This window comes from Epinephelus moara, chromosome 10 (genome assembly GCF_006386435.1).
Source record: "Epinephelus moara isolate mb chromosome 10, YSFRI_EMoa_1.0, whole genome shotgun sequence".
NCBI classification, from domain to species: domain Eukaryota; kingdom Metazoa; phylum Chordata; class Actinopteri; order Perciformes; family Serranidae; genus Epinephelus; species Epinephelus moara.
The window spans coordinates 8,924,647-8,947,156 of NC_065515.1; the positions used below are offsets into that span (position 1 = coordinate 8,924,647).

At 40.8% G+C, this 22,510-nt stretch overlaps 2 protein-coding genes across 2 annotated transcripts in view; one reads left to right on the forward strand and one right to left on the reverse strand.

The window, feature by feature from the left end:
• The window catches only part of slc1a7b (solute carrier family 1 member 7b), a 65,293-nt gene extending 63,875 nt beyond the window's left edge, over positions 1–1,418 (forward strand). Inside the window, exon 11 of the mRNA XM_050054828.1 lies at positions 425–1,418. Coding sequence (XP_049910785.1) covers positions 425–685 — 261 coding nt within the window. The 3' untranslated portion in view covers positions 686–1,418. The remainder of the gene's footprint in view (positions 1–424) is intronic.
• Positions 1,419–9,701: 8,283 nt separating this feature from the next.
• The window catches only part of podn (podocan), a 25,261-nt gene continuing 12,452 nt past the window's right edge, over positions 9,702–22,510 (reverse strand). The window contains exons 6-12 of the mRNA XM_050055088.1: positions 21,599–21,708; positions 21,351–21,507; positions 21,127–21,242; positions 17,974–18,187; positions 17,344–17,787; positions 15,404–15,552; positions 9,702–10,072 (exon numbers count right to left, since the gene is read on the reverse strand). Of these exons, the coding sequence (XP_049911045.1) occupies positions 9,940–10,072; positions 15,404–15,552; positions 17,344–17,787; positions 17,974–18,187; positions 21,127–21,242; positions 21,351–21,507; positions 21,599–21,708 (1,323 nt within the window). The 3' untranslated portion in view covers positions 9,702–9,939. The remainder of the gene's footprint in view (positions 10,073–15,403; positions 15,553–17,343; positions 17,788–17,973; positions 18,188–21,126; positions 21,243–21,350; positions 21,508–21,598; positions 21,709–22,510) is intronic.

Below are 22,510 nucleotides of genomic sequence, written 5' to 3' on the forward strand. Positions count from 1 at the left end.
TTCATCCAGTGAGTTCATTATTTGGCAGTTTCTCAGTTGTTCTGTACTGTGATTGTTATGCATTTAATATAATATGAAATATCCATCAAATATGTCAGTTAGTCAGGGGTCGTCAGTTTACTCCATGATAGAAAAAGGATCCTATAAGAACAAAGGTTAAGAACCACTGCCATCGGGGCGTCAGTGGCTTAGTGGTAGAGCAGGCGCCCCATGTACAAAGCTGTTGCCGCAGCGGCCCGGGTTCGACTCCAGCCTGTGGCCCTTTGCTGCATGTCACTCCCTCTCTCTCTCCCCCTTTCACACTTGTCTGTCCTATCAAATAAAGGCAAATATTTAAAAAAAAAAAAAAAAAGGAACCACTGCCATCGATACATCTTACACGCTGAACCTTTAATTCTCTTCCTGTGACTCTGTCGGCCCCCAGGTGCCTTTGATCTGTGAGCCCAAACCCGTGATGAACACCCCGCCTCTGATGAACTGTCACAACAACAACGGCAACTACCGGCCCCCTTCTTCAGGGGTCAAACACAAGCTCGTCCCCTCCGACGTGGCGCGGCTGATACAGCTGGAGGAGGGCGTCCGGCCGCCTTCAGAGAGGAAGAAGCCTCCGATCCCCCCGAGGCACCTGAAGAAGAGCAAAGAACACTGCACCATTGACATGAATGGCCTTGAGACCAACGTATAGCCTCCTCCTGCAGTCTGACGGATCATCTGTGCGGATGTGCTGATCACATCCTCGGAGCAAAAGACACTTGTGCAGGCGGGAGGACAGCACGGCCAGGCTCGTCTTCATCTCTCAGTTTATTGTCAGGTCAAAACTCTGTCCTGAAGAGGGAAGCCTCGCAGGGGGAAACTGTATAGCAGGGGAATGCTTTCTGTCAAGTATCACACTGACAGTGGAGTTTAAGACACCAAAAGGACAACGGTTTGTTTCCATTCATAAAACTCGTCCTCGGTGTGGACCTACAGTGTGAGCTCACACCTGAACTGGACCCTGATTACAGGTGTGAGTGCTCACACTGATGAACTGATTTCTATTTGATATCTATTTTATAGCATTTATGATTTTATTTTGTCTGTGTGCAACATGTGAATAAGACAAGTGTTGATTATATTTTATACTACTTCAAGCAACCAGCTGTTTGTGTCATATAAGAGACAAGACAGGACTGCAAGTGTCCGGCTTGAACTACATGATCAGGAGGCAAAGCGAAATGCCCGAATTGTTTATTTTGCCTTAACAAAGCTGGTGGTGCTACGTAGGCTGACGGGATGACAGGGAGGACAGGACTGAAGACAAAGATCAGAAACTTTACCCTCCCGCGTGGACATGTTAGAACTGTAATACGTGTAGAGATTTGTTTGAACAGCCTCAGGAGCATTTGATTTAATTAAACTTTCCTGGCACTTGAACAGCCTAAAAAAAACACTGGTAATTCATTATGAACTGAGTGGTCCTGGTTTGTTGGTCAGGTGGGATTTTATGCCTCTGCACCGGGGGTAGCTATTGCCAGAGGCATTATGTTTTTGGGTTGTCCTTCCATCCATCCGTCTCATTTTTCAAATTTGACACAAACATACACTTTGACTGAAGGATGAACTAACAAGAGTTTGGTGGTCAAAGGTCAGAGGTCAATGTGACCTTGCATCCGTCCCATTCTCATAAATACAATATTTTTGGAATGTCTTGAGGGAATTTCTTTAAATTTGGCACAAATGTCCACTTGGACTCATTGATAGACTGATTAGATTTGGGTGGTCAAAGGTCAAGGTCACTGTGACATGCCTGTGGATATTCTCATTTATCCAGGTCATAGTTATCTCAAGGCAATTGAATCCAATGCAACTGGACTTAGTTTAGTTTTCAAAACTAAGTCCAGTTGCATTGGATTCAGTTGCCTTGAGATAAGGTCACTGTGACCTTGCATCCGTCCCATTCTCATAAATACAATATTTTAAGAAGGCCTCGAGGGAATTTCTTTAAATTTGACATAAACATCCACTGCAACTTAAGGATGAACTAATAACATAAACATCCACTGCAACTTAAGGATGAACTAATAAGAATTTGGTGGTCAAAGGTCAGAGGTCAACGTGACCTTGCATCCGTCCCATTCTCATAAATACAATATTTTAAGAAGGCCTCGAGGGAATTTCTTTAAATTTGGCACAAACATCCACTGCAACTTAAGGATGAACTAATAAGAATTTGGTGGTCAAAGGTAGGAGGCAAANCAAAACTAAGTCCAGTTGCATTGGATTCAGTTGCCTTGAGATAAGGTCACTGTGACCTTGCATTGGTCCCATTCTCATAAATACAATATTTTAAGAAGGCCTCGAGGGAATTTCTGTAAATTTGACATAAACATCCACTGCAACTTAAGGATGAACTAATAAGAATTTGGTGGTCAAAGGTCAGAGGTCAATGTGACCTTGCATCCGTCCTATTCTCATGATTGCAATATTTCAAGAAGGCCTTGAGGGAATTTCTTTAAATTTGGCACAAACATCCACTGCGACTTAAGGATGAACTAATAAGAATTTGGTAGTCAAAGGTCAGAGGTCAGTGTGACCTTGCATCCGTCCCATTCTCTTAAATGCAATATTTTAAGAAGGCCTCAGGGGAATTTCTTTGAATTTGGCACAAATGGTCAAAGGTCAGAGGTCACCGTGACCTCACAGAACACATTTTTACCCATAACTCAAGAATTCATACACTAATTATGTCAAAATTTCACACAAATGTCTAAAAGGATATAACGACTAAGTGATGACATTTAATATCGAAAAGGTCAATGGTCAGCTTCACTGTGACATCATCATGTTCTGCAAAAGCACTTTTCTGGCCATTACTCAGCATCACAACAGAAACGGAGACATTAGGTCAGATACTGAATTGGTAACTCATCTTGGGTGTCCATCTGGAAACTGTGCTGATTGTATAGATCTGCTGTGTTGCTGTCGGGGGAAGATGTGTGGGAAGCATCCATGTTTTTACCGACATGGATGTAAACTCTGAGAGAAGCTTGACTGGTTCGCGGAAGCGAGTTGGTAATTCTAATTTTGCTGCTATTTGCAATTAATCAAACAAGATGTGAATATTCTATATTTACAAGACTGACGTCAATCAGCTCAAGGTCAGGCTGGGATCCTTTGACAATATTCCTGCCCATACTGACCGTGAAGTGATTAGGCTGTCACAATTCTATTGTGAGGCATATAATAAACATTCAATAGTTTGCTCTGTCGTAAGCAGAAGATTTACACTTATGACTCATCATCACTGTGCGTCATGTGTAGGTGGTGTAGTGTGTAGCTTTGCATTCAAAGGACTATTATAGGAATTATTATGTAAGAAAAATTTCACAAGGTAATTTTGTTGTTTTCGCTGAGCTTGACATTTGGCCCTTTCTCAAGCAACTTAATTAGACTACTGTAACAAATGTTCTGTTTAAGGGACTGTTCATTACTTATGAATGGGGGAGATGGTGCTCAGGGGAGGGACATGCAACTTTAAATGGTTGTATTTTGTATTTTTTTTAATTACCCTCTGAATCCCTTGACCTGCCAGCAAGTTTGAAAGGCTTGTCATTTTTGAAAATTGCCAAAATTACACCATTTATCACAGCCAGAAACAACATCAGCATACAAGACAAGAGTGACAACTGTGCAACTCCAGTGTTTCATTTTCAACTTTTAACTTTCAAACTTCAAAGTGTATGTTTTTAAAATCTAACAATGGCAGCTCTGCCAAGTTACTGATATTATTCTGGTTCTGCTGCCGCCATCCCTGTGTACAATTTATTTGGAAAAACAGTCATCATATGCACATGTTGCCAAGGCCAGCTGTGTGTGCACTGTGATGTGTGTGTATACGTGATGTGTGGGCTTATTAAATTTTGTTGGTTTTGTGACGGGTGGCTGTCATGCACCCATATTCTGCTGCAGTGCACACACATCTTGTGTGATGATACGATTTACAAGGAGGATTTTTGCTTAAGAAATTAGCTGTTTGTTGTGATGATAACCCTCAAAACCTACATTTTGTGTGGATATTTTTTTTTAAAAATGCAGAAGGGAGGATCGTGCATTTTTTCCCAGTCACACAGGGAGGCTCAAGGGACAATATTTGTAGCTTGGGGGAGAATAAAGATAAAAAAACAAAAAAAACAAAGTCATACCTCCTCTGATATATTCAGAACAGTCCTTAACTACATGATAAGTAACATAGGTCCATCTCTACACCGTCATCTCATGAATCAGTCTCATGTTCCAAAACTAATCCTAAAGCAAATGTTTTTTATTCATGTTATGGTTATGACAGTATTAGTCTTGCTACTATTATCTTAGAATAAAGAAAATGGAACGATCAGGGGCGAAAATTAAGTTAGCTGGCACTTGTGCGAGGGTGGCCAGGTGTCCTGCTTTATGTGTGCAAAGCATTTTTTTCTTTTGTCCCCCAGTTAAGAGTGTCCCGCATTTTGATTGGCTCTAGCTTTTAAAAGTCAGCCACTGCAGGACATACACTTTTCTGCGTAAGCTCATACTTTTCTGTGTTTAATTACACTCAGTCTAGTGAATGCAGCATTTATTGTACTAGGCATAGTGGTGTACCACATAAACAAAGGGAGAAGGTATGTGCACACATATAGACTGAATCGTAATTGTTGTTTACAAAACCTTCTGGGTAGAAACCCCCATGTCACATACATAAAATGAAACAATGTTGCTTATAACTCAAGCACAGCATCTTTGAACATAACAGTTGTGGCTATAAATGAAAACAGAAATAAACAAGTTTGCCAATGTCACATATGTCTGCAACTGAAATTATAGCTAAATCAGAACCTTTATCCCTTGAACCTGAATGTTCACATGTTCAGTTTCTTCATGGTACACATCACATTAAGGCTCCAGTTTACTCCGGTCAAATAGGTTTCATGTATATTGTCATCTGATCAGCTCTGCGCACAGAAACCAGGCTGACATTTCTCTCATGGAAGAAAACATTTTGTATTCTTAGATGTGTTTTTTACTCTCTACAGTATCAGGGGCCTGTTGCACAAAGCAAAATAAACTTGGTTGCACAAAACACCCTTAAGTCTTCTCCTTAAGGTCTCCTTAAAATGTCCACTTAAGTATTTATGGTTTTCTTCTTATCTTTATCTTTTATTTAAGGAATTCCCGGACCATTACACAAAAGACCTTAGCAACCAAACACGTCCGAGTTTATGGTGATAAATGAGCAAAACGAATACACCCTGAGAAGAGCATTCTGCGACCAGGAGAACCCGATGGATGCGCTTCTGATTTTATTTGATAGATTTGACTGAATTAATTTTCATTGCAGTTTCTTCCTACAATTGTTTTCTGTTATTTGGGGATCAAATTTACTTTGTAGTTTGTGCGTTCTATGATTGCAGTCTTCCAGAAGTTTAATCTCTTCCTCCTTTGACCAGTATGGTTTTCTTGTCTTCTGTCCTTCTGCCATTTTTTCCACTATCTAACTATAAGCCAAGTTTGTGAGATGAAAACAGGCATCAGAAGTCTGAGTCCAAGTAAACAAACAATCTCCATGGAAACTTTTACTGCTGTAAAATCTCTTTCAACACAATAAATAAGCAAACATTTTTCCTGAGGAAACCCTTGGAGGGATTCTGTGCAACTGTGTAAGTCCCTCAGCGAAGGAGAAATTAAGTTTAATTAATTACTGAAGGAGAAAACTTAAGGTGTTTTGTGCAACTTGCTTTTATTCATGATATTGGACATAATATCTGCACGAGATGCATGAATGAGATGAAGGAGAAATGAGCGGTGATGCTGCCCTGCGTGGGAGAACCTACTGAAATATTGATCAAACATTCAGGTGGATGCGAGGAAACACTCTTCTCCAGCCTTTTCAAATAATTTATTGCTGTGACTGTATATGTGACAATACTGTACTGCTGTATGTGCAAGTGACACTGTATTCATAGACATATGGTGAGTGTAATAGGATGAGTATTTTCCATATCATATAAAAATACTTGCTATCTTTGAAAAAAAAAACATAAACAAACAGAAATGGACTGAAGTAGTAGCAGCATTGATCGAAGCTTTGAGATATGTTGAAATTGCTTTTATGTTGGGAATATTTCATTCACAGGCATAAAAAGGAAAAAACATAAAATGATGATGACATCCACAATCATCCACACTGTAAGTGAACTACTGATATTTCACGATTATTGCTGTTGCTCCAGTTTCTCACTGGCTGTATATCTGCCACTTTAACCACCTCCTCAATGATTCCAGTACCCTCAGTTGAAATAGTCGTCTAAAAGAAAATTTATGTGAGATCATTTTGATTCTGAATTTTGACTGAATCCTTATAGGGGACCTGTTGTGCTTATTTTCAGGTTCATACCTCTATTTTAAGATAAGACTTTATCAAGATAAGACTTTATTAATCCCACACTGCGGATATTCACACACTGGGTATCTACTAGAACATATAAACATGCTTTAATGTTCAAAAAACAATTTATTTTCCTCATACTGTCTGTGCTGGAGCACTTATATTCACCCTCTGCCTAAAATGCTCCGTTTTCGCACCTATCTTTTTGAGCCCAGTCTGCTCTGATTGGACAGCGTTTCCAAGTCTTCCCTATTTTGGCATCTCTGCGCTATCACTGCAGCTGAGGAATGACTATAAAGGAGTATTGCTGCATTTTTTCCCCCTTAAAAACCACCAATAAGAGCTTGTAAACGCAAGTGAACATGTTCCAGCAGGTATAATCCAAAATGAAGGCAAAATTAATCAAAAGATATTATGGTTCCCTGATGTTAGCATGTAGCTAAATGTAGCAGTGTATAGAAAGTAAATATGTGCAGTGGCGTGCCTGGAGCAGATGACCATATAAAGAAATCCATCACAATCTTACATCATGATGTAGCCAAAGTAGAAAAAAACGATGGAAGCTGAATAATCAGAATGGTCTGAGGTTTGCCTGAGGTTTTTGTTCACAGGGATTACCATTGCATATGTTTATCTCAAATTTTTTTTAAATTTTGGCAATGTTTAATATGGACATGTATGCATTTTTAAATTTCTCCGAGCGATTTTGGATTAGTTGGACCTGATTTGGTACATTATGACAATTTATAGTGTCCGACAAACAAGCAGTATTAATTGACACACGTACAGCTTTACAGCTAATACACATTTAAGGGTGTTTCCTGTCACTTAAGCTACTGTTTTCCTGTTATTCAGACAACCAGCTCTGAGAACAATTGCTTCTCCTCACATGACCAAATTCAGCCAGAATCATGCCAGATCATTTAGCTGAAGTCACATCAGGATAATAAGTTTATTCCAGGTCATCTACACTATAATATGTATTAAAAAAACTAAACATTGTCAACGAAAATAAAGACCCAATGTCCCCAGACAAGACAAGAATAACGTCCTAATGTCCTTCAAAGAAGATGATGATAAATTCCCAGTGTCTTTAAACGAGTACTTTCTAATTAACAGTGTCAAATTTGTATGGCATATCAAACTACAAACATTATTTATCATATATAAAAAAATTTCAACCATAAAATGTGATCAGGTTTTGTACATTGTCCACTTTCGTGTTGAGATCGGCTGCAGACTGACTTGGCAGAGATGGCTGCCATTTTGTTTTTACATGGATTAGTGTAGTGTTGTCTTACTACCACTAGGTGGCACAACAAAAGTGTCCACAAAGGAGGACAACAGGTATAGGTTAAGCAGAATGAAGTAGAGGGTCCATTAAATCCAAAATGTGATGTCCTCATATGAGGACACAGGGTCTCAGGAGGATATGACAGAAAATAAGGAAAAGAATAAAAGGTCCCCTTAAAGATTTCAGTCCTCAGTTTGACTACAGCTGTGGTAACTGTTGGTACCAACAAGTGCAATTTAATAACACACGTCCAAGACTTCTGTTGGAAATGACACTCATGAGTGGCTGCTGCCTGTCTTTTGGAGCGTGCTCAACAAAATCATTGACTGATAGAATTTTCACGGAAGAACAGACAATGTCGACCAACACGGAAATATTGAACTCATGTTCAACTATATGTGCCCAGTACGTTTTGCTTGTGCTTTGATTCTCAATTTGTATTCCAATAAGCATACTGCGCCAGTAACAATAAAAACTGCTACTGTGCCTACTAACTCAATTACAGACTGCAAATACAGGGAGTGGCTAATGCTAGAACTGCAGGCTATATATCGTTTCTAAAACGGGGCTTGATATCTTAAATGTTTAAAGGGACAGCTTACCCTCAAATCAAAAATATATATTTTTCCTCTTACCTGTAATGTCATCTATAGATCTAGATTGTCAGTTGCTGAGTGTTGGGGATACTGGGGGGATATTCTGTCCAATGTAATGGACCTAAATCAACCAAAATCATACATATTCCACATATCTTAAAAGCCTGCAATCATGTGACCAATGCGCTGATGGGAGTAAACAAGGAAGCAGGACCAAGCAGTCTTGTAAGGATGCAAGTTGGGATGCTGGACTTTTTGTGAACTTTACGGTACGTCCTCAACATGTTTCTTGTCCTAAACTTAACCTCCATAACTTAACCTTATTTATGTAGCTTTACGTTAAGAATGTGATGTCATCTGTAGGGGCTAATTCATAGGATATCACTGGAACTGTTATAGAATGCAAGAATACGTTGCTCGTCTTGTGGTGCTCAAAGCACCAAAACTTACATTTGAGATAGCACCACTGAGCTAGCTAACATTACAGCTCAGCTTAGGAGGACACCATTATTGTTTACATCTCGTGATGTCACGAGCATGAACCTCTCATCCATGAGTAGATGCACACTTCCTTCTGCACAATGATATTGTCAGAGGGTGTAGTGCAGTAGAAAGACAATAGTTCCTACATGAAGCTGCTCACAACAAGATCTGTCGATTATCTTGAGTAATTGGGTCATTATTTCTGGAAAGAGACATTGCTGTTGAGTTTTTCAAAAGTATTTTTCGGGCACTTTGAGCACCACAAGCTGAGTGTCATCTAGTTCCATTATACTGGAGAGAAGGCAGACATCTAAGAGGAATAAGAGGAAAAATATGTGTATTTATCTTTGGGGTGACCTGTCCCTTTAAAGACTGTAACTTAAAAGCTTTTCAGTGGTTTTATTCTTCTATTCCTTTTTAATCAATATAAATAAAATGAGATTTTCCAATTGCTGATCCAACAAATTATCCAATTTTTAAAAAATGCTTCAGGCTCGTGTTGAGCTTTAGTTAATACTGACATTTTATAGACTAACAAATTAATCCATTAGTTGAAAAAATAAGTGATAGATTGATCTATAATGACACTGAATTGCAGACCTATTTGAGAGTACTTGCAGTGTTTCATTCCACAGTTTGAGATTACTGAGGCTTTGTTGGTTTTAGTGGCAAACTGCTTATCTTGCAACCTTTTGTGTTAAAATTTCAAATTGTTTCACAGTATTTCTGGTAAAATCACCTTTGTTAAGCTTGAGAAAAAAGGCAGCCATCGACAAAATGACATGGAGCAGAGAAAAGCCGCACACAGTGTGGACAACATGTCCTTTTTCACTCTGCTTAATTGTTGGTATTGATTCTGAAACATTTACACGGGGAAATTCACATTGATTTCTGTGGATGTATGTTTTTTGGAAGCACAAAAACACAGTTAGATGACAGATTTTGCATGACAACAGTCCAAAACAAATATTTAAAGCTCAGATATAAAGATATGCTAACCAGCCCAAAAAAAGGAAACTAAAGTAACTTCATCCGGTATCCTGCACCAGAAATATGCCACTCAATACAATAATGGACCTGGGAAATGACATTCACAGGTTCATTTCCATTTAAAAGCCCTTTCTGTCCTTTACACAATGCAGTCCAATGTCAGTTCAGTTTAGTGCGTTTTATGTTTCCTGCTCCATCTCCTCTTTTTTAAAGGGGAGGTCGGTGTTTCCTGTGCCGATGTCCAGCACTTGCAAGTTGGACAGATGTGCGAAAGAGCTCTCATCCACTGCATCCACAGACAGGCGGTTAAACCTGAAAAGAAATAAGAGAGGTATTTCTGAGATGGTTTTCCCCACTTGACAGTAAATCAGAATAAGAAAGACCTTTAAAAGAAATAATGTGCAACTTTTCCGTACTGAAATGTCTAAAAAGGATAAGATACGCTTCGTCTCATTTGATCAGTTGCCTTCAGTGGTGTCATATCCCCTTTGCACATGCATTGGGGTTTTGGCTTTCTGGGTTTCTGAAAATTGACTTTTAATCTAGTTTAAAGCCATATTTTTACAACACACCTTTTAGATCTTGGTAGTTTTTGATAACACTGAACAAAAATTTAAATGCAACATTTGTTTTTCCTCCCAATTTTTAAAGGTTTAAGTTTTAGTGTTAGTGAGGACTCATTACTACACAGGTCACAAAAGGCCACTCTAAAATGTGCAGTTTAATCTTATAAAAAAGGACATTTATTAGGATGTCACATCTGGATCTTAAGTTTTTAGAGAAAAAAGCTGGGCAAACATGCTCCAGCTCCTGCCATGCCAAACAGTGTCAGAGAAACACTAATTTTAAAAAGAAACTGTTTTATGCAGTGTTTTTACCAGATTTTATCACCTTTTCTGTTTGTTGACTGAGGAACAGACCTCTGCGGATAATTTGGCTCCCATTAAAAACCTCCTGAGTGTCTAGATCTTAAGTTATCAGAGAAAAAAGGTGAGCAGGCATTAGCAGGAGCCAGAGGTGGGCAGTAACTAGTTACATTTACTCAGTTACATTTACTTGAGTAACTTTTTGGATAAATTGTACTTTTCAGAGTAGTTTCAATGCAAAATACTTTTTACTTTTACTTGGGTTATATTGTTTTAAAGCAACAATACTCTTACTTGAGTACAATATTTGGCTACTCTACCCACCTCTGAGTACATAATTACATATTTATATATATTTGTACAGTGTATATAAGAATATATTTGTGTTTCTTGTGCCTTGATTTATGTTATGTTTGTAAAGATTTAATTTATTTTTGTTTTAGTTAAAGGGGTATCGTTTAAAATACATGAATTTGCAGATTATTATTTTTGGTTGTTTGATTACGTTCATGTTCTTATTTTACAAATAAATCAGACGTTACTCAACAGTTACTCAGTACTTGAGTAGTTTTTTCACCAAATACTCCAAGTAATTATTTGGATGACTACTTTTTAAATTTACTTGAGTAATATTGTTCTAAAGTATCAGTACTCTTACTTGAGTATAATATTTGGCTACTCTACCCACCTCTGGCAGGAGCTGGGCAAGCAGCTTCTCCACGACGAGTTAAACAGCATCAGAGAAACATGACGTGAAATGTTAAAGTGAAACTGCTTTATTCAGTGTTTTTACAGTTCAAATAACTTGGTATGTTTGTCTTGGAGAGGAAGAGACCTCTGCGGATAATGTGGCTCCCACTTGAGCATCTGGATCTTCATTTTTTAGAGATGAAAGGTGGGCAAATGTTAGCAGCAGCTCTGCCCTAGCTCCTACCGTGCCAAACAGTGTCAGAGCTGGGCTAGCAGCCCCTCCACAGTGAGACCAACAGCATCAGAGAGACACTAATTTCTAATGTAAAACTGCTTTATTCGGTGATTTGCGGTTTAAATCACTCATTTATAAACATTGCGTACACTCAAAACAAGGCCTGAAACTTCCCACGCAAAAGTTGGGATAAAAAAACAGACCTGATGGGAGAAACTTTGACCCATATTTACAAACATATTGGAGACGAGAAATAGGCGACGCAGATGGTGAGGTGGAAGCTTGATTGTAGAAACTGTTGAATATTTTTTGGTGCATGCCATTTTTGGCTTTTGTCTGTACGTATATTTTTTGTATGGATTCTACACACTGTTTTATAAATGAGATCCCTGGTCTGATGTTTTGGAGAGTAAGAGACCTCTGTGGATAATTCGGATTCCGATAAAATCCCTGAAACAATGAACATTGCTGGAATTCTAACCAGGCGAAACTGACTTCATTGCTCCGTCTTCTGCTATTGTTTTAATTAAGAGACCTACAGCAACAGAAAATTACATATTGTAGAGGCTAAAGGCAAAAATCCTGTAAGGCAGGAGAGATGGTTAACAGACAGCAGGTACAAACCTGTCAGGAGAAGCGTCTAGCAGCTTTGCTCCTCTCAGGGATCAGTGTAGTGGGACCCATTTGTTGAGTACATATTTTACACTGACCTGCACCCACTCTAATGTAACACTGAGCGGACCAAACACACTCAAAGTTGTTTCACTCACTTATTAGGATGAAAGCACTTCTGATATACTGGAATCACCTGTATCTGCTCTTATCTATCGGTGAAAATGCTTGCATGTTGAACTCTTAACAAGTCGCCAACATGCAACACAAGTGCAATTAGTAATGAATACACAAGTAAATCCTCCCTCCACTTTTCCCCATGGACGCAAAGCATTCCACCGGCTTCTAAATTGGCTCAGACCGAAGGCTCCCAGCTGTGGGGGGATTTGGTGAAGGAAAAAAATGAAAAGAAACATGGCAGCAGCTGATACGAACAACACGAAGAGCACAGCAGCCTGGAAGGGGTCAAGGCCTGCAAACACGAGCCATAAAGCAGCCAGGTTGAGGTCAGACCGACAGCCAAACAGAACAAAAGCCTTGAAAGCGCTCGTCCGAAACCTCTTTACTCTGCTGTCTGAGCGTGGCTTTCAGCTGCTGTGCCTGTGGGTATAAGCCTGCACTATGTGGAATAAACCTAAGTGGAAAATTTGCTGAATGCACACAAGTTAGAGGAGAGGGGGAGATTAGATACCGCAGTGCACTACTCTGCAAAATGAAGCTCGGTCTGACGGTCCAACACATAGTAAATTTAGTTGATTAGTGACAGACCAGGACACCGGGGATATTTGCATAAAACTTTATCACAAGGTTCACTTTTATGAGGTAAAATCGCATTCACACAACACTGAGACTGTCATTTGGCAGATTGATCATAAGTTTTTACACTTTATATTGTACTGTGAGGAGTTAGAAGGGTTTAATGTAATGTCAGGTTTGTACAGTGGCCCTGAGAACTCAATGCACTGCAGGCAAAGCAAAGCACCCCAAACATCACTCTCTCTAGCAACACTTTCCAGCTCCTCCTGGGGGACCCTGAGGCGTTCCTAGGTCAGATGACATATGTAATCCGACCAACATGTCCTGGGTCTACCCCGGGGCCTCCTACCAGTGGGTCTTGCCCAGAACACCTCTAAAAGGAGGCGCCCAGGAGGATCCTAATCAGATGCCTGAGCCACCTCAACTGACCCCTTTTGACACAAAGGAGCAGCGGCTCTACTCCGAGCTCCCTCCAGATGTTTGAGCTCCTCACCCTGTCTCTAAGGCTGAGGCAAACTCTGGCCGCCTGTATCCCCAATTTCATGCTTTCAGTCACTACCCAGAGCTTATGACCAAAGGTGAGGGTTGGGACATAAGGCCCGTTTCCACTGAAGAAGTTCCTGGTACTATCTGGGGGGCAGGAACTACTACAGGAACGTCCTCTCGCTCGGCCCTCTCAACCGCCGTGTCTCCACTGAGAGCGGAGTACGAGGAAGGTTCCTGTAAAGTTACGGGCTCTGGATGTGACGTAATCGTTGCGCGACCATTTTGACCGGGGCGACGTAGGGACGTTGTTAGCTGTTAGCCGATAGCGGTGTCTGTAATAACTCAGTAAATGGCCCGTGAAAAAAATATTTTTTCCAGCGGATGTCTTAGTTACAACATGATTGAGCTAACTGGAGTAGTTTCATGTCGTATCCGACAACGGGAGGCTTTTAACAGATGCTGTTGTGAGCTGTCCCTGTCAGCTGCAGCCACTACTGATGCTTTCTAGACATCGTGATTTCCCATAACTGAATAAATACCACACATAGCAACACAAAACTGCTTTGCTAGCTCAATCATGTTGTAACTAAGATATCCGCTGGAAAGAATATTTTTTTCACGGGCCATTTAGTGAGTTTTTTTTACATGGCGGCGGAAGCTATATGAACGAGCTAACCCTCGTCTGCTGAGTTTTAAAAATGCCGGCTATTTTGTTGCTTTCTGTTGACGTCACATCCCTCCTTGAGTATATCCAATCAGCACCAAGTAATCCCCAAGCCCCAGCCAGGAGTCTTTCGGGGCCGTTCTGAGTACCTACCCCGAGGCAGGGACTTGTTTAGCCCCTGTAAAAGTCCGGAGCTCTGTCCTTCAGGGGTGGTTCCTGCAGTGGAGACACGCACCAACGGCCCCGGCCCCGTAAAATTACCCTGAAGTTCCTGCGGTGGAAACGGTCCTAATGGCCTCAGATTTGGAGCTGCTGACTCTGATCCCAACCACTTCACACTTGGTGACAAACCGCCCCAGTACATAATGGAGGTCACGGTGTGATGATCAGAACCACATCATCTGCATCTCTTGTGTCTATTTGGATGTGTTTTCTTAATCTGCAGTTTGCATTGAGCTCTCAGGGCCACTGTAGGTTTGTCATCTGCAGTTTACTTTACTCACTTTCTTGGCAAGAGTTAGAGATGAAAATTTATACCACCGTCTGGTAATTATGAAGTTACCACCAGCCATAAGAGATCAATACACTTGGCCCAGAAATAGTCCGGCACAAAGTGTCAGCGTGTGAGTGATCTTAGAATGTTGGTGGGCAAATTTAGTCACTTTCTAGCTGTTTCCTGTCTTCATGTTAAACTAGGCTAAACAGCTGCTGGCAGTAGCTTCATTTTGTGTACAGATAAATAAGCGTTTTTCCCAAAATGTCAAACTATTCCTTTAAATTTGGACTTTCTGAATCCAGTTCCGAAACATGTGAGACACTACTGTCATATATTAAACATGCTCCTTTCAGAGACTGTGAGCTTTATGTCACCTTTCCTCAGACACTTCTACAACAATAAAAGGCCCCTAAATTCACTCTGAGCTGATTGTAAAATTTATGTTTTGAAAAAGGGAGTAAGAACACCGTTGTATGTCTCCCTGCCTGCAGCTGTGCCTCAGAGATGTGCAGAGCAGTATAAACAAAAGCATTTCCTCGCAGCCATTTTTCACTCAAACTTGCACAATCATTTCCTGAGTGGAGATCAATCCAAATGGAAAAGAAAGTTATGTGAGGAGACACCCACTAGATTTCTACAAAGCCCTGAGGACGTTGCAGCGTTCAGGTTAAGGCCTCAGGGTCCTGCAGCTACTTGTGCAAACAATCATGGAGGATAAATGGAGTGTTGACAAGAGTTTAACACCCAATCAGAAAGAAAAGGACCGGCAATTAGCAGTAACATGAGTTTAATGACTACAGCCTCCTGGTTGATAAGAAGCAGTCTGTGTGTTCCTTACCGGAGGAAGATGCCTTTGATGTTTGGAGTGTTTTCAAATGCTGAAGCAGGAACACTGGAGATGCGGTTACTCTGCAGGTAAATGTACTCCAGAGACTCAGGCAGGTCAGAAGGGATGTGTGACAGCTGGTTGCCAGATAGGTCTAGTGTCTAAAAATACAAGATGCACAATGATTAATGAACACATCAAAACATTTTCAGTGATAAACTACTGTCAAATGCCATATTTCCACTGCATGGTGTGGCTCGCCTTGACTCATTTTTGGTACCAGGTGCTTTTCCAACACATTCTCATCCCAAATTTTCATATACAGTCACTTTGTCAGTGGACCTACGCGTCAAAATATAACTCGCAAGGTAGCCTCCCTCATCAGTTTTGGGCATTCGGGAATGGCATATATATATTTACGCTTGTTAAATGCATCTCTTCTTTTCAATGCTGACAGTCTTTTTCAAGCTAAACTTACAGCGTTGGTAAAACATTTAGTTTTTAGGTTTACTTCCTTAGGTTTACGCAACAAAAGCACAAAGTTAGGTTGAGAAAAATAAAGTGTGGTTGTTACTAATGTCACATCACGGGACATATGTGATGTAACATACGTCACTAGCGTAGCATGTTAAAGATACTAGCACACTATGTTGTTATTAAAATAACTCCACTGATTTTTGGTTTCACACAGGAAACAAACATTTTTTAAATTTGGGTGGTAGTTTGCCGATTAAAAATGGTGGATTTGCGCAAGTGACGATTCTCTCTGGCCAATCAGTAGCCTGCTTTGTTTTAACTCCACCCTCTAGTTTCAACTCAGCTCACTTGGAACCTTGACTGAGATGGTACCAGAAAAGCGTACCAGGTACTATCCACAACTTTTACTGATGGAAAACCAAAAAACAGAACGAGTAAAGTGGAGTAAAGCTGTGCCACACCATGCAATGGAATTACAGCATTATCTCCTTTCCCACTGCAGGAACCTAGCATATCAAAACTTAAAGTTTAGCCACTGTTTGCTTTCACTGTTTTACGAGTACTACAAACTTGAGTACTCTGTGTGATGGTGATTGACTGAGTGTGTTTAGTATTGCAAACTCATACGTACACTTTCGATTGATACTTCCTGGACATGCTGCACTGCTGCTCATTCGCCAAAGTATGCCCAAGGGGAATAATGAAATATATATTACTTGACTTCCACTTACTGTAATACCACCACATCCTCCTAAGCTCTGTTAAGACTAAAGATTAGCAACGAGATGAGTTGAAACTATTTTTGATGTGTCACCAAAAACCTGCGAGTTTACAGTAGATGAGACAGTGTATCATCTCCATAGAAACAACTCTGTACACGACACGCCATATGGACGGAGCCAAACATATGTATCAACAGCCACGGGGATGTAAATGAGATGGACTTGGGCTCAGCCGGCAGAGAATATCACAGCAAGCGAAAACGCTGACAGTTTGTAACTGAATGACAAGCTGAACTTGCAACAAGATAACTGGCAGCTGAAACAGGCGACATACTTTACGTTCTAAAACCAGACATTGCTGACTTGGCAAGCTGGGTCACAGGTGACACCATCAGGTGGGTTGAGATGAGCTGAGACAGGCCAGTTCACACCACTGCAACCTTTCCATGCAACGCTCTAAAACAGCTTCATCTGATCACAAATCTTTGGTCTGAACTGGGATTTAGTGTGCCCTGTACTCCTGTGGCCTCAAAGGTGCCAAACCCCTCATCGACTCGGAAAATCTGCCTCTACTGTTCTCCTAACTCACATGACGCTTCATCCTGTTTGCCAATCTTAATGTTATATATTTGTACTGGCAAAGTCTGTAAGTCTCAAGAATCTCATACACAATCCTCGCAAGGATCTTAAAAGCTCAGGTTACAGTTTGTTCCTGCAGTGGACCAAAACATCTTGCACTCCCCAGCCACTCACTGTGAGAGCACCGAGCTCCATCCAGGCTCCCTGGTAGACTGAATTCAGTTTCAGCTGGTTTTCACTCAGGATGAGCTTCCGTAGCTTCTCCATGCCCGTCAGCGCACCGTCTGGTATGGTGTTCAGCTGGTTGTTCTTGATTTCAAGCACCTGCAGGCTGCGCGGAAGACCCATGGGGAAGGAATGAAGGTTGTTCCCTGATAGATCCAGAGTTTCCAGTGCACGCATCTTCCTGAAGGCCTCGCGGTGCAGCTTGGGGCTGGTCAGCTTGTTGTAGCTGAGGTTGAGCTCAGTCAGGGTGTACAGCAGGGACAAGTCGTTACGGCCAATTTCGGCAATGAAGTTGTGGAGCAGCATCAGGGTCTTGGCCCGCCTAGGTAAGCCCCTGGGAACCCGCTCCAGCAAGTTGTTGTACATGTGGAGAGTGTGCAGTTTCTTCAAGCCCTGGTGAAAATGAAAATGTTTTGCATAAAATGTCAAAACTTGTCAGATGCTTATAACAAAGCAGTTCAGCTTACGATCTCTTCCAGCCTGTTTTTAATCTTGAAAATACAATCTGAAATGTGCATGTTTTATGACAGTTCAGCTGTCCTGTAAAAGATCCAAAAGAATATGAAATGAAAGACGTACTATGAAGGCAGCCGGGTGGATGGAGCGGGAGCGGAGCTTGTTATTATGGAGCAGCAGGTACTCCAGGTTTCGGACAGAAGTAAGAGCGTCTCCGGGGATGCTGCGGATGGAGTTCTTCTCCAGGTGTAGCAGCACCAGACTGCGAGGCAGACCCTTGGGAACGACACTCAGGTTGTTATTTGACAAGTCCAGACACTCCAGGCTGCTCAGCTGGCTGCCAGGAGAGAAGGAGACATCAAATCAGTTCTGTGTTTTTCTCCAAAGCTGCAACATGAGAATTCATAGTCTTTGTCAAGTACACACTTGAAAACACATAAATTAAGGTTTCTTTTACAATTGGAAATTTTATCAAAATGGCAGAATATGTTGCAGGAACAGTTTATCCCAAAATCAAAAATACATATTTTTCCTCTTACCTCCAGCGTTATTTATCAATCTAGACTGTTTTAGTGTGAGTTGCTGAGTGTTGAAGATATTGGCCGTAGAGATGTCTGCCTTCTCTCCAATATAATGGAAACTAAAAAAAACATTTATGAAACTGAAAAGCAATGTCAAGCCTGTTCTCATCAAATACTTGTCCTAACTTGTCAAATACTGCTGTTTTGTCACTGATCTCAGCGTCAGACACCGACACACAGAAGCGCTGGTCATGGCTGCATGATACGCACTGGACGGCAGCCGTTGTTGAGACAGCGAGCGACAACCCAACTCGTCAAATATCGCAGCTTTGTCGGTGGATGTTGGCTTCAGACACCGCTGCACAGAGGCACCCTTTGTGGCAGAATAAGACACACTGGGAGGCAGTTTGTCACGCCACCAGCAACTACCATAGTATGAAGAGTATAGGGATGGTGGGAGGGGAGGTTGATGGGTCAAACAAACCCTGGACTTTCACTCAGGAGCCGGCTTTATATCTTCCATGTGAAACCAAAATTCAATGGTGTTATTTCAATAACAACGTAGCATGCTAGTATGTTTAGCATGCTACGCTAGTAATATATGTCACATGATGCGACATGACGTAAGTAACAACTGTACTTATTTTAAGCCAAACCATGATGTTTTATAAAACCTAACCATGTGCTTTTGTTGCCTAAACTAAAAGGTATAAACCTAAAAATGAAGCATTTTACCTATGTTGATATTTTATTTTGAAAAAGGCTGCATCTAACGAGCAGAACCTGTACATTTCCTGAGGAAACAGAAGTGTGTTTTAAAAGACACAATGCAGGTAATTGACACAATTGTCCCTTAACATCCAAAACTGATGCAGAACGGGAACCTAGAGCATCATATTTTAACGTGGAGGTCAACTGACAAAGCAGCGATATTTGATGAGTTGGGATGAGAATGTGTTGCAGCATTGTCTCTTTTACTTACTCAAGAAAATTCATTGACGTGGCTGTGAATAGCTTCATGTCGGAGCTATTTTTCTCTACCGAACTTCACGGCTTATGTGTTTGTCACTTTCTTTTTAATTTTAACCCACACCATGATCTTTTCCTAACCCTAACCAAGTGGTTTTTGTGTCTAAACCTAACCAGACCTTAACCACAGGGCATCACGATGATTTCAGAACAACGGGACTTCCGAACAATGGGTTTAATATGGTCGGAACAATGGGATGTCGGACCAATGGGCAGTTCCCTCAGCCGAGGAGAGCGCTATCATGTTGTGCTGTCACGACCACGAGCATCTTGTCAATGAGTAGATGTACGCTTCCTTCTGCATGGTGATATGGTTGGTGGGTGTAGTTTGGCAGTAAAAAAAATAGTTCCTACATGAAACTGCTCACAACAAGGTCTGTGGATTATCTTGAGTAACCAGGTCATGATTTCTGGAAAGAGACATTGCTGTTGAGTTTTTCAGATATAGTTTTTAGGCGTGTTGATCACCACACTGAGTGGGTCCGTGTACTTCGCGGCCATTCATTTTTTGTTTCGAAATAACAAATTGAAACACGGAAAACCAACCATTATCCGTTTTTTGTTTTGAAATGACCAAATGAAAAAGGAAAAAAACCATCCATCTCCGGTTTTTTATTTGATAATAAAGAAAAGAAAAACGGAAAACGAATCGTTATCCATTATCCGATTTATTTTGGGAATTTAAAAAAACCCTGTGGGAAACTCCTTTCTCTATTTTTTGTTCGTTTCTTCTCTGTTACCAGTAAGTTGCATTTATGTGGTGTCGGAATAATTGGAAAAAATGACTTTACGACTGGGAAAATACACATGAACGCCTGCTCATGTTGGAAAAACAACTCGGAGATAATTTTGGAACAGGGGTTGCCGACTTGACTGAAATTGACGTCACTTTCACAGAAAACTGGCGGACGAAAAGGAACGTTTGGTCCATGGTAATAAAACTTTTTATTAATTCACGTATTGCATATCATTTTTTGCGGACATGTAACGTGTAATGTGGTATGCCGTTAGTTGCTGTCCATGTAGAGTGACCTAGATTAGTTAGAAAAGTTATTTATTAGCATAACATGTCAGATTAAGCAATATTCTAGTAGTTATAGGAAATGTACATGCTCTGTATGTACATTTCATAGCTCTTATGTGTGTACATTTCATAGCTCTTATGTGCTCCACGAACGACCCGTCAAGAGATGTGTGTCATCAGAGAGCATCAAGCAGCACTGGGCCCCAGTGGCAATATGTCTTTGGATGAATATGCAGGTTTTATTGCGGAAAATAGACCAACCTACTGGTCACAGAGAAGAAACGAACAAAAAATAGAGAAAGGAGTTTCCCACAGGGTTTTTTTAAATTCCCAAATTAAATCGGATAACGGATAATGGATAACGATTCGTTTTCCGTTTTTCTTTTCTTTATTATCAAATAAAAAATGGGAGACGGATCGTTTTTTTCCTTTTTCGTTTGGTCATTTCAAAACAAAAAACGGATAATGGTTGGTTTTCCGTGTTTCAATTTGTTATTTCGAAACGAAAAACGAATGGCCGCGAAGTACACGGACCTGAGTGCCATCTAGGTCAATTATATTGAAGAGAAGGCAGAAATCTCCAACACGTGGCAACTCACACCAAAACAATCTAAATTGATAAACAGCACTACAGGTAGGAAGAAAAATATGTATTTTGATTTTGTTGTGAACTGTCCTTTTAAGCTCTGGGTGTTTGTCCACCTGAAAGTCTCGTTGTCCATGCCTTCATTGCTGAGGAGGTTGTTCTGGAGGTACAGCTCTCTGAGATTTCGCAAGTTGTCAAAGGCCCCCGCCGGGATTTTCTCTAGCTTGTTACTCTGTAACAACAACAGCAATCTTTATGCTATCACAATATTCGTAAATGAAAAGAATAAGATGTTTATCATCCACCTAAAATCTAAATGCAAACGTAACAGGTGCTGGACCTTCAGATGGAGACGGTAAAGGCTGGAGGGCAGATTCTTCGGGACAACCCGCAGGAAGTTGCTGGACATGGTGAGGATCTCCAGGCTATCAGAACCATTGAACATTTGATCAGGAAGTCCTGCATCAGTCAGCTTGTTGTTATGGAGATACACAGACCTAGGAGCCATGATCAAGGGACAGTGCTATGTGTAAGTGGACATAATTCTAAGAGCGAGAGGTAAATGTACACAAACACATACATTCGTACTTCAGTTTTGGCTTCTGGCCAAATGTGTATAGGTAGATCCTTGTGAGCTGATTAGCAGCAAAATCAGCGCTAACCAAGGAGGGTGGGAGGACTTTCGGTGCCGAGGTGAGCTGAAAGCACAAAAACAGAACATTGTTATAATAATTGTATTCTATTGATGTAGGGAGGATGTGATTTTTGATCAGAAAAATAATAGCATTAAAAATAAGATGTTTGTTTTCTTGATAAGCAACCTTGAGTGGATGTGCGAATAATGAATGTTCTTTCAAAGGCAAAGGTGGAAATAAAATAAAATCTCCAGGATGTTGGGTGTTCAAAGTGTATGTGACTTTTACATGGAGTCAACAGTTTTCATCCTGTGTCTTGTCAACACTCAATGTTTGCAGCTTTTAACCATGGCTATGTCTTCCCCAAAATATTTAATATAATTTGTAGGTGCACTCGCAGCAGGGCCGAGGAGATGGCAATGTCCACCAGTTGTTTGGTCGATTAGTCCGTCCTGAGTGAATTCTCTCAATCATGATGGAGGAATTGCTGTGAAATATTGTATAACAATCATGGTCCCCAAATGATGTAGCCTAATGACTTTGGTGATCCGCTGACTTTTCCTCTAGTGCCACCATCAGGTCAGTGCTTGTAGAGTCACTTATTCAGTGAAACACACAAGATAAATGACTCCACATCTATCTTACTATACAATGACGAAAACTCCATCTGTCTGTCTGTGTGTGTCTGTTCCACGTTTTTCTCCTCACTGACTTGGTCAATCCATGTGAAATTTGGCACAGTGGTAGAGGGTCATGGGAGGATGCAAATGAAGCAATATTACATCAATTGGCCAAAGGGGGGCGCTATAGCAACCGATTGAAATTGCAAACTTTGAATGGGCATATCTCATGCCCCGTATGTCGT